The sequence below is a fragment of the Clupea harengus genome, chromosome 3 (assembly GCF_900700415.2).
Source record: "Clupea harengus chromosome 3, Ch_v2.0.2, whole genome shotgun sequence".
Lineage (NCBI taxonomy): Eukaryota > Metazoa > Chordata > Actinopteri > Clupeiformes > Clupeidae > Clupea > Clupea harengus.
In genome coordinates this window covers 27,394,207-27,410,012 of record NC_045154.1, presented here as the reverse complement: position 1 = coordinate 27,410,012, position 15,806 = coordinate 27,394,207, and the positions used below count along the sequence as shown (strand labels likewise).

At 40.2% G+C, this 15,806-nt stretch overlaps 4 protein-coding genes across 8 annotated transcripts; 1 reads left to right on the top strand and 3 right to left on the bottom strand.

Moving 5' to 3' along the window:
• Positions 1 to 162: 162 nt before the first annotated feature.
• On the bottom strand, positions 163 to 2,059 carry LOC122132790 (pinopsin-like). Its single transcript, XM_042707374.1, has 4 exons — positions 1,481 to 2,059; positions 985 to 1,313; positions 503 to 748; positions 163 to 306 (listed from the first exon to the last, which is right to left on the bottom strand). The coding sequence occupies exons 1-4, from the start codon at positions 1,812 to 1,814 to the stop codon at positions 169 to 171; spliced, it is 1,047 nt and encodes a 348-aa protein (XP_042563308.1). The 5' UTR covers positions 1,815 to 2,059; the 3' UTR covers positions 163 to 168.
• A 100-nt stretch (positions 2,060 to 2,159) lies between these two features.
• Positions 2,160 to 8,690, bottom strand: nt5dc3 (5'-nucleotidase domain containing 3). Its single transcript, XM_042707372.1, has 14 exons — positions 8,221 to 8,690; positions 7,615 to 7,799; positions 7,376 to 7,450; positions 6,863 to 6,918; positions 6,615 to 6,705; positions 6,206 to 6,343; positions 6,027 to 6,087; positions 5,712 to 5,814; positions 5,507 to 5,608; positions 5,183 to 5,264; positions 4,897 to 4,983; positions 4,657 to 4,797; positions 4,073 to 4,137; positions 2,160 to 3,952 (listed from the first exon to the last, which is right to left on the bottom strand). Exons 1-14 carry the CDS (start codon positions 8,525 to 8,527, stop codon positions 3,709 to 3,711), a joined length of 1,737 nt encoding a protein of 578 aa, XP_042563306.1. The 5' UTR covers positions 8,528 to 8,690; the 3' UTR covers positions 2,160 to 3,708.
• A 120-nt stretch (positions 8,691 to 8,810) lies between these two features.
• Positions 8,811 to 15,756, top strand: tdg.2 (thymine DNA glycosylase, tandem duplicate 2). Of its 5 annotated transcripts, XM_042707373.1 has the most exons (12): positions 8,811 to 8,818; positions 8,920 to 8,948; positions 12,443 to 12,511; positions 12,637 to 12,830; positions 12,930 to 13,117; positions 13,258 to 13,327; positions 13,431 to 13,566; positions 13,807 to 13,889; positions 14,008 to 14,102; positions 14,322 to 14,493; positions 14,641 to 14,757; positions 14,902 to 15,756. In XM_042707373.1, exons 2-12 carry the CDS (start codon positions 8,935 to 8,937, stop codon positions 14,994 to 14,996), a joined length of 1,233 nt encoding a protein of 410 aa, XP_042563307.1. In that variant the 5' UTR covers positions 8,811 to 8,818; positions 8,920 to 8,934; the 3' UTR covers positions 14,997 to 15,756. The 5 variants fall into 5 exon arrangements, with proteins under 5 accessions (XP_042563307.1, XP_012673142.1, XP_031421097.1 ...); XM_012817688.3 differs by lacking the exons at positions 8,811 to 8,818; positions 8,920 to 8,948 and adding an exon at positions 11,848 to 12,042; XM_031565237.1 differs by lacking the exons at positions 8,811 to 8,818; positions 8,920 to 8,948 and adding an exon at positions 12,065 to 12,243.
• Positions 9,653 to 11,598, bottom strand: c3h12orf73 (chromosome 3 C12orf73 homolog). Its single transcript, XM_012817683.3, has 3 exons — positions 11,411 to 11,598; positions 9,913 to 10,053; positions 9,653 to 9,812 (listed from the first exon to the last, which is right to left on the bottom strand). Exons 2-3 carry the CDS (start codon positions 10,018 to 10,020, stop codon positions 9,723 to 9,725), a joined length of 198 nt encoding a protein of 65 aa, XP_012673137.2. The 5' UTR covers positions 10,021 to 10,053; positions 11,411 to 11,598; the 3' UTR covers positions 9,653 to 9,722.
• Positions 15,757 to 15,806: the final 50 nt, after the last annotated feature.

The window sequence follows — 15,806 nt, the reverse complement described above, 5'->3', positions numbered from 1 at the left end:
TTATGGGTAACCACCAAAATATCTACAAATCATGGTCACATTTAACACAAAAATTGATCATTATTAAAAAAACAACACAACAGTGTAAAATGAGTTTGATTACATTTGTGCATTAGAGACATGAACAAGCTACAAGTGATATGATGGACTTCTGACATGGAAGTGTGGTCAGACAGGCTGAATCCTGCTCGGAATGCTGGTGATTCGGCTGCTGCGCTGGAGCGCCGCCATGACGAGGCTGCCAGTCTGTGTGCCATGGGGGATGTAACGGCCACAGGAGAGAAACTCCAAAGCACAGTCACGGAACTGTAGGTGACATGGACACAGCATGGGGTTGGATTTAATTGGTTAAGCATGTTAATAGCGATTCTAATTCTAAGTGTGTGCATGCGTGTGTGTGTGTGTGTGTGTGTGTGTGTGTGTGTGTGTGAGAAAGATAGAGAGTGAGAGAGAGAGAGAGAGAAATAGAGACAAGAAAAGAGAGGAAGAGATTTTGACCCACCTGTTTGTTTGACAGAATATAGATGATGGGGTTGTAGACAGGGCTGGTTTTGGCAAAGTACATGGGCATGGTAGCAACCAGTGGTGGGATTTCAAGATCTGGAGCTGTGACCACCACAACAGACAGAGCTGTGTAAGGCAGCCAGCAGATGAAGAAGGCAATGATCATGGAGAAGACCATCTGGCTGGCGCGGTCATTCTCCTCCAGGCTCGGCCTGCCTCCCTGCAGCTCCACGCTCCTGTTCAGCTTCAGGGTGAAGACATTGTGTACAAGAAATAAGAGTCATTATATTAAATCTCCGAGCACTATAAAGACTTTGTTATTAGGTTCACCAGGATCATATTAGTGATGTTATGCATCGTGTAACTAAGCAGTTAGCAAACGACTTTGTGAAAGCTAGCAAGCCTACAAACTTGTGTAAAATCTTTCTTATTGTACTGTAGACCAATCTAGTGTAGAGTTAGAGCAAAAAAGAGAGGCACCTTTTTCATGTGTAGGAGGACTTTGGAGTAGCAGTAGATGATGATGGCTGTAGGCAACAAGAAGCACAGTATTGTGTAGAGGATCAGGTAGCTGTAGTTGCTCCAGGACCTCTCCTCCCAGCCCAGCGAGCATGACGTCTGCACTCCCTCAGGGCCATACGAGCTCCAGCCCAACAGCGGTGCCACGGCCCAGAAGAGGCAGAAGAGCCAGACAAACAGGAGACCCTGGCAGCTGCGCCGCCTGTTCAGCTTGAAGCCAGCCATGGGCTTGCACACCACTCTGTACCGCTCATATGCCAACAGCGTCAACGTGCACAGGGAAACAAGACCTGTGACGAGAAGGGTGCATAGTGCTCACTGATATGAATTTCAGGAGTGTGATATGTTGCTCAATGTGACAAAAATGTATTAGAATTATGCCACCAATGCACCTGTAATAACAAATACAATTTCTAGGTACATAACAATATCCTGCAAAATCACTTGGGCAACTTACCAAAGTAATTCACGGCAAATCCTTGAAATATGCAAAATTCATCCCCCAAGAAGAAATAGCCTTTGTAGTTGGTGAGTGTCACGATAGCAGAGCCACAGCAAGCAATCATAAGGTCAGACACAGCCAAGCTCAGGATGATAACATTCATAGCATTGAGAAGGTGCGGGTTCTTCAGCATGACCGATATCACCAGTGAATTGTTGAAGACCGATAAAAGCGTATTGATGAACATGAGGAAAGAGATGATGCTATAGCCCACCCGGGGGAAAATCGTGGGTGCTTCTGGGACTTCCGTCCATAGGTCCATGTCAGCTGGGGTGATGTTACTTTCCATCGTGGCTTCATTCACCACTGAATCAGCCAGGCTCTGAACTGGTGACTATGGCTCCTCATCGATGCTTCTGCTCTGCCCTAAGCAAGTGATCTGATTCTTATCCATATCTAATACCCCAGGAGAGGGAAGGCTCAGATTGGTTTTTGACGGGATTGTCACGGTTCTACCTAAGAGCAATCTGATTAATTATTTTTAAGTAGCTTTAGGATTACCACAAATTAATCTCAGCAACATATTATATATCTCTGGAGTTTATGGTTCATTTGTGTTAAACGTCACCCATATAAATGTTCATAGCTAATATAAAACCTGGCCAGTCTTGAAGAAAGAGCAGTATTTCAGTTGTTCGTGTGAATAGTGATATATTTAAAATGTAAGTGAGCAGCAAAAACAACACAGCTGTTTTACATTTCTAACTAAGAACCAAACCAGTTTTAATATACAATGAAGGACAAGTTACAATCTGAAGAACTGTAAAATACAGACCAGAAGTCATTATTCATTCAGTTTTGAAAGAAAATTCCCCTAAAAACAGCTGGCAAAAACAATTAATTTGCTGGACAGCAAATATCCTTATATCCTGAGAGCTCCCTTCCTAGTCACAACAAAAGATGACTCTTACACCATGAATTATGATGTCGTCTAATCTTATATATTGTTTACTGAGGATTTGGTTAATACATGTGCAAGATAAATATAATATGTTTTTACAGTACCTCACATTAGGTTTCAAAACAGCAAAATATACATGAGATCTCCATGTATTTACAAAGCTGCTCTAAGTCATCCTCCAACAAATTGGAACAGCATATCAAACCATAACTACTCACATCTCTGCATACGTCTCTACATCAACTACACACATCTCTGGCATTACATAGCACATTGACGTTTACGCATTCATAAAAAAGGAAAAGTGTATCCCTTTCATAGAAACACTTGCCTCAACCATACACAATCTTTCACACCACTCCAGTTCTATGGAAATAAAGCTATTATATAAAAAATAGGTAGTTGGCCTTACTTGTGTATAAGGTGAGGGTGCAGCTGCATCATATTATAATGTCATTATATTTATCTGTGATTCAGTGATGGAAGATACTGAAGCAAATGCTCCATGCTGAAGAGCCTACCATTTCATTCCAGCAGTATAGGTTGCTATATTGCTAAACATACATTGAGTGCGGGATTTATGTGAGACCATAAGGCATTTACAGAAAAAAAATGAATGGCTTGTACAGTCACAATCAGGAGTGATCCAGTATTCAGCATCTTCCACTACAGGCTGCTTAAACTCGAGCAGTGCGACTGAGAGAAAGAGCATAGAGATGGGAGTGGCTTTGCAGGATCTCAAGTATTCCCTCATTTCCAAATACAGGCATCACAGAGACAAAGACGTGTGTTGCCTACAACTTGGTCCTGTGTTCCCATTCTGAATTAGATACATTTTTGCCTGATATAAACAAGCACGAAAAACCATGAATATATGAAGTTGAATGTAAGATCCAGTCATATAGCATAACTGACCAATTAAATGTGTACTGATTTTTTACACGCATCTAAAATGTCAATTGTATCTGTTATTTCTAAAAGGCCGGTGTAGAACTCAACATGATCCAATGAAACCTGCTAAATGATGAATACAGATTGACCTAAAGAAAACCACAGGCTTAAAAATATCATGATAAATACTATACTATATGACTATACTATACTATGAAAAGCCAATATTCTGGGCTTTTCGCTAAATATCATTTAAAAACAAGGGCGTTCCCTTTAGCTTAGTTCCCTTGGAGTGCTTCTTCTCTAACTGTAACATACCTAACAGAAAAGCGAGAATACACCAATCTGGGCTTAGTGCGTAAGAGCTCTGCTCAGAGTCCTTGTTTGATCTTTATGATGGGGGGAACGTGCTCCCAACGCCTGCACTACCCTGCTCTGGCCAGAGGGGGGACTCATGCTGCAGTGGAGTGCGTCTGGGGAAGAAGGTGTGCTGCAGGTCATAGTTGAGGAGGCAGCTGATGGAGGCCATGTAGATGTCCGCAAAGCGAGAGAGGCGTCGGGAGAAATAGGTGGGGTTGTGGTAAGTGCGGAAGAGGCTCCCAAACTGGCCATTGAAAATGTCCTTGGTTCGTGACCTGCGGGGGACAAATGAAAAATGAGCTCCCAGTCACTGTGATTTAATATTGCGCAAAGCTGATAAATTATGAGATTAGGAGTGGGTTAGAGACTGAGGGGTGCAGTGTGGTTTGTCATACTTTATGTCCTCTCTCTCCTTGATCCATTGCTCAACTACTGCTTGAGACGCTGGATCTCTGCACACCTGTCAAAAAGACAAAAATAATGAGAGCAAAAAATAAGAGCAGCCAACCAAGGAGGAGGACACGGCAAAATGAGGTGACTTGACAATGACTCAAGACCTGCTAAACTTTTTCATGAATATGTAGTTTCTGATTCCCTAAATGAAAATGCTTCTACACCCACCATAATGACCTCATTCTGAAGGATCAGAGACTACATCATATTTTACAATATCTTTCTAGCTTCAGGTTTAATGAAATGTCATTTTAAGATGAGCAAAACTGCAAAGAAATGTAAAGGCCTGAAACAGATATACAAAATCCATAGAACAAACAAGACTCTTTGAAAATCCTTTCTTTTAATTGGAATTGGAAAGTCAAATGCACCTTGCATGCATGCATACGTTACAGCCATTAATCAGAATTCATTATTCTTCTCTGGTACTAACAAGACACTATTCAGAGGCTTTCAGGGGGATCCCCTACAGAACTCTACAGTGACAGCATGGCCCAGGGGACCTTCCCCGCTACAGCCACCTCACCTGCATACGCTCCACCAATCCTGTCAGACACTGGAGCCAGGTCATGGTGTGGACGTACTCCTCCGTGTTCATTATCTTGATCTCCTTCCGCAGCTCTGGGATGATGGCGCCCGTCCTCCAGCCGTGTTTCAATGTCAGGTCCTGAGGAGTGTGGAAGAATCACGGCTTAAGCCACTCACATTCCCCTTTGCACCCTGGGTGTGGGTGAGCAGGTAGCAGCACATAGTTAAAATATCTTACCGCCAGGTCACTATAGATGTGGTCGCCAAAATACAGCACCTTAGAGCCCCTCCAACCTGTGAGTCTTAGGAACTCATACAGATTTCCCTGAAAAGGCAAAATCCAAACGTTAATCACATATACCTAATCCTGCATGGCATGCCTAGTACCTATAGAGTATTACCTACAAATGATGTGTACATTCAGTACATGATTAAGAACATGATGATGATTATCTTAATTATGTACATAACATTGTGACAAACTTATTTCAATAGGGCATCATGAAACAGGCTTAATGTTGCACCTGTTTATAAATCTGTCCCTTCTCCAGGCGATGAATCCTATCCCACAGCAGCACTCCTTTATCAGTAACACGTCTAAATGGTCTTCAAACACACATACACACAAAACAATTGGTTTGTTTTGTTTGTGAAATGGATTTTGGGGGTCGACAAGGTAACAGTTAAGTTTGTATATTTATTTGACAAATGCCAATAGCTTCTTTTAGTTTCCATTAAAAAGCCATTTTCTATGGATGTTTTCATGACTCGATCAAATCCAATCTTTCCTGGTTTGGAATGATGCTAACACTCAGAAGTAAATGTACTTCTGGGGTGCACATGCTCACTTTCTCCTGTCGTTGAAGAAGCCAGGCTTGTCAGCCTGCACAATGACAACTTCAAAGAGATCCCTCCAGTCCTTCCCCACTATGTAGTTCATCCCTCGATCACTGTCAATTAATGAAACACAGCAAAGGGACAAGATAGACATGATCATCTAATGCAAGGACATTTTCTCATTAGCACAACCAAAAAGCATAAATGTTTACTTACACAAAGTCAAATGGACTATTGGTGATCAGGAACATTTTCTTCCCAGTTTCATACAGTTTCCTCAAAACAGCATGGGTCTGCTCACCATAACAAATATACTTCTCTAAAGAAAGAAAAGAAGAAATTTAATGAAAATAAAAAGTTGTCATCTCTGTTAGAGAACAAAATAGTAACACATTGAAACTATTTGCTTTTGGGGAACAAATGTCAAGGAGAGCGGTGTGACATGACCTAACTCTTTTTCTTCCAGAGCAAACTGCAAGCATGGAAGATGCTGTGACTGACTTTTAGTAAAAATGATTGATGCGATCTTACCAATATCTGCCTCAACTGCTCGATACATTATACCCTTCACATGGACATCTCCTATCGCCTCCTACAGAACAAAAGATAAACGAGAAAAATGTACAGTTTGGTTTTGTTATAGGACAGGGGACAGAACAATGACAGGAAATAGTCAAAAATGATAATCATGAATCATGACCTGCTTTTACCTTCACATCTTTGTATAGATGGACTGGTTCGTAGTCAATGTTATGTTTCATGAAGTAATCATTAACACAACAAAGAAGATTCATTTCTGGAAGGGAGAAAATGTCCATGAACTGTTTCATGGTATGGCCATGAGAGCTCTAAACAGGAGAGAAGAGTTTGAAACCAGTTAGTGAAACAGCAACCTAATGTGGTTTAGAATGGCAACAGATGAGACACGCAGTTCAGACAAGCGGACTGAATATCCATACACACTTTTTGCCTCTTTAACTTCTTTATTGACTCCTGTTTGTATTCAGTTTATATTTACAATAAAAGGGATATGCAATTATATATGTAAACAGATCATATACAGCTTAAGTCACCATATCCCCTACACTTCCTATACAATGGGGCGTTGACTGATCTTACCTTGCCATAGAAATCACTCATGTTTTCCAGAGGCACATGGCAACCTTCATACATTGCTATAACTTCCTTATCTGGCACTGGATTAAGGCCCCTGAAAAAGAAATACAAACATAGCTCTACTACTGCTGAACAGTGTGAAAACATTAGTAGATAGTAGCTTAATGTTCATAATCAATAGGGATTCTTAAATATATTTATTACACACCCCATAATATTTAAGTTTGAATTTGATATTATGTCAAACATACCTGTATACCGTTCCCAACTGGATGTAATGAAATGCATCTATCTTCATAAGTAAAGCCTAGATCATACAAATAATTGGTTTACAACATGAGTGATTTGTGTGAAACAATCAAATGAATCTTCACACACACACACACACACACACACACACACAAACACACACACACACACACACACATACACACACACACACACACACACACACAATGAATGCACAGCTGATGTCCCACTAAACATTGCTTGTTAACTGCACCATTTAAAATGCATCGTCTGAATAATATGTATAAATTAAGCTCAGTGCATGTCATATATAAAGTTATATTTCTTGGGTATACATACTCTGTTTACAACAGAAAAGAACCGAAAGGAACATACATTTTTAGGGAGCTTTACATATTCCATTCCATTTAATTATACCCTGAAGCGATGGCATACACACTTACAGGAGACAAGCTACAATTGCCATGGCAAAAGATACAAGGTCATCTGGAAATTAAAATAAAAAATCTTCTTACCTTCTGCACATCATAGTGAAGTCCTCTCACCACAAAATTAGGAATGTACTCATATTCCCGTAGTCCTTCGGGATACTGGCATAATAGTCAAAAGCACATGGTAAGTTAAATTGAGACAAATATCCTGTCAAAGTAAACAGCTTGTTTTTGCCACTGACAGACTCGTAAATGTTTTTATAATGAGGTGCTAAGTCAAAGACAGGAAAATCAAATGAATGTAGGATGAAGAGGGTACTTACTCTGTGTTGTTCTATGAGGATATCACGTGCAATGTTGAAAATGAGCGTATGAAGGTGACTGGAGTAAAATGCCAAGGTGTAGTCATAGTCAAAGCCATAGATTTCAGTGTCTTGTAGGCTCATTTCATTGTTGGCAAATATTGTGTCAGGATTCACTGATTTTTTTAATATAACAGGGACCAATGCTGAAAGACATGAACAAACCCATAATGCAATATGGTTATATATTACATAGCAGCCCATATGAACATCCCATTTCAAGGCACCTCATCATATTCCATCCATCCATCAGGATATCACAATATTTGACAATTTCATGTTGACTAATCAGCACAAAACAGTTACTGCTCTACTCAGGACATATCGAATTTGCCTGTGCATAAAAGCATACAAGTTTCTGCACAAAATGACATGTTAACCTTTCCACCAACATGGTATGGGGAGAGATGTCACTCTGACTGTCCCACATTACACCGTAGGCCAACAACGCCAACAGTGGTGACTTTCTAAAAACAAGTTTATTTTTGGAGAAAAAAAAACAAAAAAAACATACATGATTAAGTCTTGACGACATAATCAAAAACGAACCACTACTCAAACCCATACCTTCTGCCTGCGTTTTAGTTTCGTTGTATATTGACCACAACCAGTTCGTTCTATCCTCGCTGCTAGTGGAGCTGTAGCACATGTTTGGTGTTGACCGACGTCCCCATACTCGCCCGGCAGTCCGCGCCAGGGACACCGGATCAAATGTCGCCTCTAGAAATTGAGCCTTATTTGAGGATCGATTGCTAATAAGTGACCGTATTCCAGTGCCTGTGTGTAAGGCACTGCACGATGTTGCCAGCCTTTGTAAACTATCCTTATTTTTGTATCTAAAAAGATTCGTTAGGGACAGCGACAAGGGCGGCATGATTTCTCAGTTTGGACAACCCCCTCTTGATGCTATAACTGTCCCGAATCCCACATTGGTCTTCAAAGTTCTTGTCGGGATCCGAGATCGTGATATGCCGGAACAGAAAAATGTACATGAACACAGTTAGAGACTCTCTGTGAACGTCACTTCCTGGATTTACCACAGCCAGTCACACTGAAGAAGGTCTGACCAGACGATTTCTAAATAGGTCTGACCTATCAGTGTTGCATATTGTTTGTCACATGACCATTCAGCTGACTGAATGTAAAGGCCTACACTAGCACTGCAGTTGAGTGATGTTTGTTATGTATATATAGGTCTCAGTTTAAGTGTAACATACTACCCGATCTGCCAACAAATCTAAAGATCACTTTCTCTTTCCCTTTCAGTATCAACAGAGCAACATGACTCACATTACGTAAGTATTTGCCTGACCAGAACCTGATATACAAATAGGGTTCTATCACTAAATCAGACCTGTGAGACCTAGATGCAGATCGGAACTTTTTTGCTGGCTACTCCATTCTGCCTGGCTAGTGTTACTCAAAGTAACTATAATAACATTAAGTACTCTGTATGTTCAAGAGTAAGTTCTCAAGAATATGCCATCACCAGAGTCAGATGTAATAGTAGTCAAAATATTATGGCAAGTACAGCTGATATTTACAGTCATGTTATATACATATGGTTACCATTACCTTAGTTGTAGACAAGTCCAACTATGTGTCGTCCCCAAAGCCATACTACCTCCTGTGCTGCTGTTAAATTGCACTAGATTGAAAATGAGGTAGTAAGCATCTAAAACCCTTGGATTTGGGACTATCACAAACCCACTAATGACCTGTTGCTGTTGTCATTCCTTTTCAAACGGTTTCCAATCTGTGAGCACCGTGCATCGCCAACAGCTATTCTGAGTTCATTGTGCTACTCCTTCAAGTAAATATGTAAAAATATACCTTGAGTTGTTAGTTTTATGTCTGACCGCATTGTGACATACAAATGATGGACAAATGTAGGAGATTGGAATCATTACTTTAGTTCTGATATTTTAATTTATAAACACTTTGGCAAAAACAACAAAATGGATGTAATGTTTACAAAAGAGATCAAAGAACAAAATGAAACAATTAACATCTATTTAATAGAGGTAGTCAATATGTGCTATACATATATACAAGTAAAACCAGCAATGTCATTGCCTTTCAGTGCCATTGTCGACTGGTTTTAACCCCAATAGTTCAGTCCTTAGCTCTCCTGGTTTGGGTGGCATCTCAGGAATCGTCTTGAGAGAAACATAGAAACAGGTCATGTTAAATGTGGCACACATAGCACGTGTGACTATGTTAGTTTAATAAAATAACACAAAGTTGGAGAATGTGTACCAGGTCTGGTCTGTAGTATTGATGAACAACTTGGGCCCCTGCAAACATGGAGAGTATACTAGCACCAAACATTCCCAGGTACCTCGGCCATGACACCCCAGCTGGCATGTTTTACCGCAGCCTTACTCAGCTAGATGGTACCTACAAAAAGGCATTATTTATTTGTAAGAACTATTGTAATTACAAAACACAAAAGATATTGAATATTTATCATGGACACGGACAACAATACAATCATGGCCAGCTAGGATGGATAACGTTAACTAGTCTTATTCTACGTTGCAGACCCACACGCGGATACGACAGACGCGTACTTGTTCTTACTATACTTTCTAGACTAGAGTCTGCTTGGTCTCTGCTTTCTAGGGGGAATTCTAAGCCACGTTAAGTCTTTTCACTTTAAGCATTTCAATGTTCCAAAACAGTGATCAATGACCGCCAAATTTCTCTCGGACATGTGTTGTCTAACACTTACACCGGTCAAAAAAAGAGTATATGAAAATGTTCTTAGGCTATATTAAGCTTTTTCTTCTCCATTGACGGTCATTATAACAAAACTGCTTAACGTAGCTTTATGTTCCAAAATAGCGATCAACAGGGGCGTAACTATAGGGGGTGCAGCAGGTGCGGCTGCACCTGGGCCCGTGGGTCTTGGGGGGTTTATCGTATCCAAGAAAAATATCTGCGCAGGGGGAGGGGGCGTGGCGGCGACGGTTAGTGACATACCCTGAAAATTTCACAGTTTATATTAAAGTGTTGTAGGCTGAATATCTGCGCAGGGGGAGGGGCGTGGCGGCGGAGGCGGTTGCAAACATGGGGTACGGGACTGTAAAATGTTTGGGAACCACTGCCTTATGCCACTGACTAGGGCCCTCATAATAGCCTGCATCTGGGCACGTCGTAACTTCGTTACGCCACTGGCAATCAATGCTTTGCTTTTTGATAGATGATGCGAAATATCATTCAAAATTTGGTGATCATTGGATGCTATTTTGGAACATTAAACGGAGAGTAAAAAATATAAGGCAATAAGATAACGTCCATCATTGATCAGAGTCAATTATGTTATAGAACATTATGCCACGTTAAGCCTCTTCACGTTCAGATGCCCTTGTAGCGTAGTGGCCGCGTGGTGGTCCACGGATATCTGCACAGAGCCGCGCGTACACACTCAAAAATGTACGTCAAGCGGACCCTCGTACTCGAGGACGCATAACGTATAACACTGGTCTTAATTTTGGACAGTTGTAGACTTATGAGGTGAACGTTCTACTGCGTTGCACTTGTTACTTGGTGTACCATTTTGAAAACGCAGAATACAGCAACAAAGATCACTTCACCGACCTTATTTACATTGCTCAAACTGGCTATGAGCAATGTCAATGACTTCCAAGTATGACTTTGCAGATATTGCTGTAGCCATAAATTGCTTCAAATAATAATATACATTAATTCAATGTTGACAGTGACCCTAATAACGATAAACGATCAAACTTACCGTTGGAATTGGGAATAGACAGTAAATAGCTTGTGTTTATAGACAGTTAACACAGTGTCTTTAGAGCCCACCATGCAAAGGTGTACTGTGATATGTCCTGACGTCAATCCGTCTTCTTCTAATTTAGTGGTCGCGGCAACAAAGTGGGGCATTACCGCCACCACGTGTGCTGGCGAGCGTTGCAGTAAAACAACTGGTCCACACGATCTATTTGTAAGGGAAAAGCACTCACGTTAAACACCCAATTTAAACTTGACATATCCTTAACCACCCATAGTCAATAAATATCTAATAAGTGGAGTTTCAGAGGACGCGTGTTATTACTATTCCTATTTTCTATTAACAGACACAACAATAGCTATTTCTCTCTCACTGTAGTTGGCAGAGCCTGATTTATTAAATCAGAGATGGATAGATTGTCTGGAACTTTTTGAAAAAGTGTGGAGCCGATAGGCTAGTGTACATTTTTCAGTTACTAGTCAGTCCATTCCAGTGAGTGGCGCTAGTGTTCCATGAGATGACTATCAAATAACAAAGGAGAAGAAGAAGTCTTCCTCTACTGTTGTGTTGTCCCTGTGTTGCCAAACCTTCCTCCGATGAACAGAGAGGTTTTGTGGTTATAACCTTTTCAAGTAAGTGTTAATATCTCCGTTAACATTTCTGGCTGTTAGGTTTTACGTAACGCGTATAGAGTCCCTAGAAATGTGTTGTCGGTGTGTTAACGTTAGCTAGCTAGCTAGCATCTGAATAAAGCTGGGGGTACCGATCAGCCTTTTAACTGTGAACCACGAATGATTGATGTAGCAAGCTATATAGCTACACAATAATATTTGGTAAGTTGTCCGGCTTTTCCATTTTTTTGCAAATAAAAAGTAACGGAATGTTCACTCTTAGTATGCAATTGTGTGACTGAATCACCTATAACTTGTATAGTCATAATATGCGAGAACAAAGAAAGATGAACCCTGCTAGCTTGCAGGCGCCCCAGATAACATCTTAAATAACCCTAACATGAATGTTAATTTATTTAAGTAAAACCACCATTAAGATGGAAGAAAAGAATGCATCAATGACTCTTCCAACGGATTATCTCCAATATTGGTGAGTTGTCTTGTGAGTTGTTGCAGATAGTTGTGGAGGCTGTTGACCCCAGTCGGTGTTCTCTTCCATCACTTCCTGTCCTTGGCTCATTTTTCTGTGTTTCTCTTACGTTATTTGTTGTATAGGTATCAAACCAGCCAGCCATATTTCCATGCACCGGAAGCAACTGAATATCATCACACGAATAATGTCTATTATAACATGGACAATGGTAGAGAAGAACGAGATATGACAGAACTCACTGTCCATCGGGAACCTGCTGAACACCATGTTTTTCCTGCGCAACGACCTGTCTCACCACCACAGAACAATGCAATCGGTACAAATGTCTTCTGTGGCTACATATTTACACTGAAGGTGATCATATTATCAATATCATATTATCTTAATCTAAACAATTTTCTGTATAATCTGCTAGTACCCCCTGCTAAGAAGAGAGGTAGACCTCCAAAACTCAGAACTGAGGACGGTAAACCAGTTGCTGAAAATGACAACACTGCCAAGAAGGCAAAAAGGACTCTTGATCGATTCAATGGTATGTCAGTTGAAGAAGTGATGACAAAAACCCTGCCCGATATCATCGCCCACAATCTTGACATATTGATAGTAAGTTATTTGTCAAGTTCTTTCACCTAATATACTATACTGTTCATAATACAATGTCATGTTGCGCCTTTGCCGCTTTTGTAGTTGTCGTTTTGATAGTTGCTGATTGATTTGTTGTTGACATACAAATTGCATTTTAGGTTGGAATTAATCCAGGACTTCTATCAGCCTACAAAGGACATCATTATCCAAATCCAGGAAATCATTTCTGTGTGTATCTTATTTTATACACTATTTATAGTTGTGTCTTAAATGTACTAAGCATTGTCATGTGTTCACATGTGTCATTTGAATTTGTGCCATTTGTCATCAGGGAAGTGTCTTTTCCTGGCTGGCCTAAGTGATGAACAGCTCAATTACATGCATGATCATACTCTGCCAGAGAAGTATGGAATTGGCTTTACCAACATGGTGGAGAGAACCACACCTGGAAGCAAAGATCTCTCAAGGTATGTAGTATAAATGTTGTTTAAACAGCAATATTAAAGCAGCCAGTGGCATCAGTCAGCATTACCATACTACCTCAGTGCTATACCTGTTCTGAAGTTTTGTCATGTTACTGGTTTGTAAATTATTTTGTCAATCCACTGTTCCTAACCACTGTCCCAAAATGTCTATGCAAAAAAAAAAAAAAAAATTGGTTTGGATTATGGTGCCTGAGCTGTGATTTGCTTGTTGATCTCTGGCAGTAAAGAGATTCGTGAAGGTAGCAGACAGCTGGTAGAAAAGCTCAAGACATACAAACCGAGCATTGCCGCCTTTAATGGGAAAGGTAAGATAATGTCATTGTCCTTAAATGTCTAGCACTTCCAATTTATTTTCTATAATATGACCTATTCTGTGAAAAAATAGTCTTTGTTTTAAGCAAACTGGCCTTGCTGGATTCACAGGTATTTATGAAATTTTCTGCAAAGAAATCTTTGGAATAACGCCAAAGAATCTTGAATTTGGCCTGCAGCCATACAAGGTCCCGGACACAGATACAGTAAGAATTTTATTTGATTTACTCATGCTAGTATCAGGTTTGGCACAATATATTTAAATGTTGCTCAATTTATGAAGCATTCAGTTCTGCCATAAAGTGGCCTTTATCTTCCCACATCCTTCAATGCGCATCTGATAGCTGAAATGGAGCCGAGCGTTAGATGAAGGCATGCAAGAGTGCAGGTTGATGCTGACCAACATTGACACTTTCTCTAATTAGGTGTGCTATTTGATGCCGTCATCAAGCCCCCGCTGTGCCCAGTTTCCCCGTGCTCAGGACAAAGTACATTTCTACATTAAGCTCAAGGAGCTGCGGGATGAGATTAAGGGTGTTGTTCCAAATAAAGAAATTGAAGAGACTGAGTACTCTTTTGACCTATCATTGGCTAAAGGTATGGAAAATTGGTTATGTGCACAAATCAGTTAATAAATAAATAAATACAACTTGTCATTCGTGTACAAAATATCAGTCTGTCTTCCATGTGTGATTATACATGCTCAATATCTAAATATTTTCTCTACAATATGTTAAAAAACAGAGGATGCTAAAAGGATAGCCATCAAAGAAGAGACCCCAGATCCGGGGTACGAGGCTGCCTGTGGGCCCTGGCCAGGGACAGACCAAGGGACCAGCAACTACTCTTCACAAGGTATGGGTAAGGAACAACTACTAACTCATTCTAGTCAAAACCATCATATATAAACAGTAAGAATTTCAGTCCAAATCCAGTTTTATTTTTGTCATTTGCTTTACAATATTTAGGAAAGAACATCATTAACCATTTTTTTTTATGTAACAGGTGCACTTTATCATGGCAACCAAGACGGTGACCCCTTGCAGTTTGGCACATCTACGGCTTACACAGCCTTCAACGGAGCACATACAAGCCAGTAGATGATTGCACAGCAGTAAGACATGAATCAGCCTGAAACAAGTCTGTAGCAAACCATATAGACTGTTTTTCAGTTTTCACCACCCTCATAATGCATGTGGTTACCTTGGAGGGGGCAAACAGAATGCCAGTACACGCCTGACTTTATAGGATTCCTCCCTTTGGAGCTGTTAACTTTAAAATATGATTTTGTAACTCTGACGGATGCCATTTGTAATATGTAAGACTTTTGTATCTATTTAAGGAATGAAAGTGTTTTATTTGTACTTTGACATTGATGTAAAGTGGAACAGTACCTGTATTTTTTACTTGAATGTGGTGTAAGTGGGAAAGTTTTGATGTCTGACAAAATCCATCAATGAAAGTGGACCGTCACTGTTCAAACCTCATTTATACTGTGATTAAATATCCAAATGTGTTTGGATAACAACCACCATAAGTACAAGGCTGAATTATATCTTGTCTGACATGACATCAAACCACGTTGGTAGTCATGTTGATTGACTGTCGTTACATGTTTACAAAGGATCGACGAGTTACATCCACGTAACTCTCCTTCCTTCCAATTGTACTGTTACTTTCTTAAATTATTATTTACCTCAGGGGAACAGCTCTATGGTAGCCTAGTGTTTCTATCATGCGGTTTCTCACGGTCTTTCACCTATGTTTCTTGCCGATACCTCAGAACCAGACTAGTACAATAGCCAACCGCTGTTGCCATTCACTTTTATTGTCTGATTAAAATAAACTGTATACAAGTCAGTAATGGGTCTTAGATTTATCTGCCAAGCGTTATGTGCATATACAGTTGC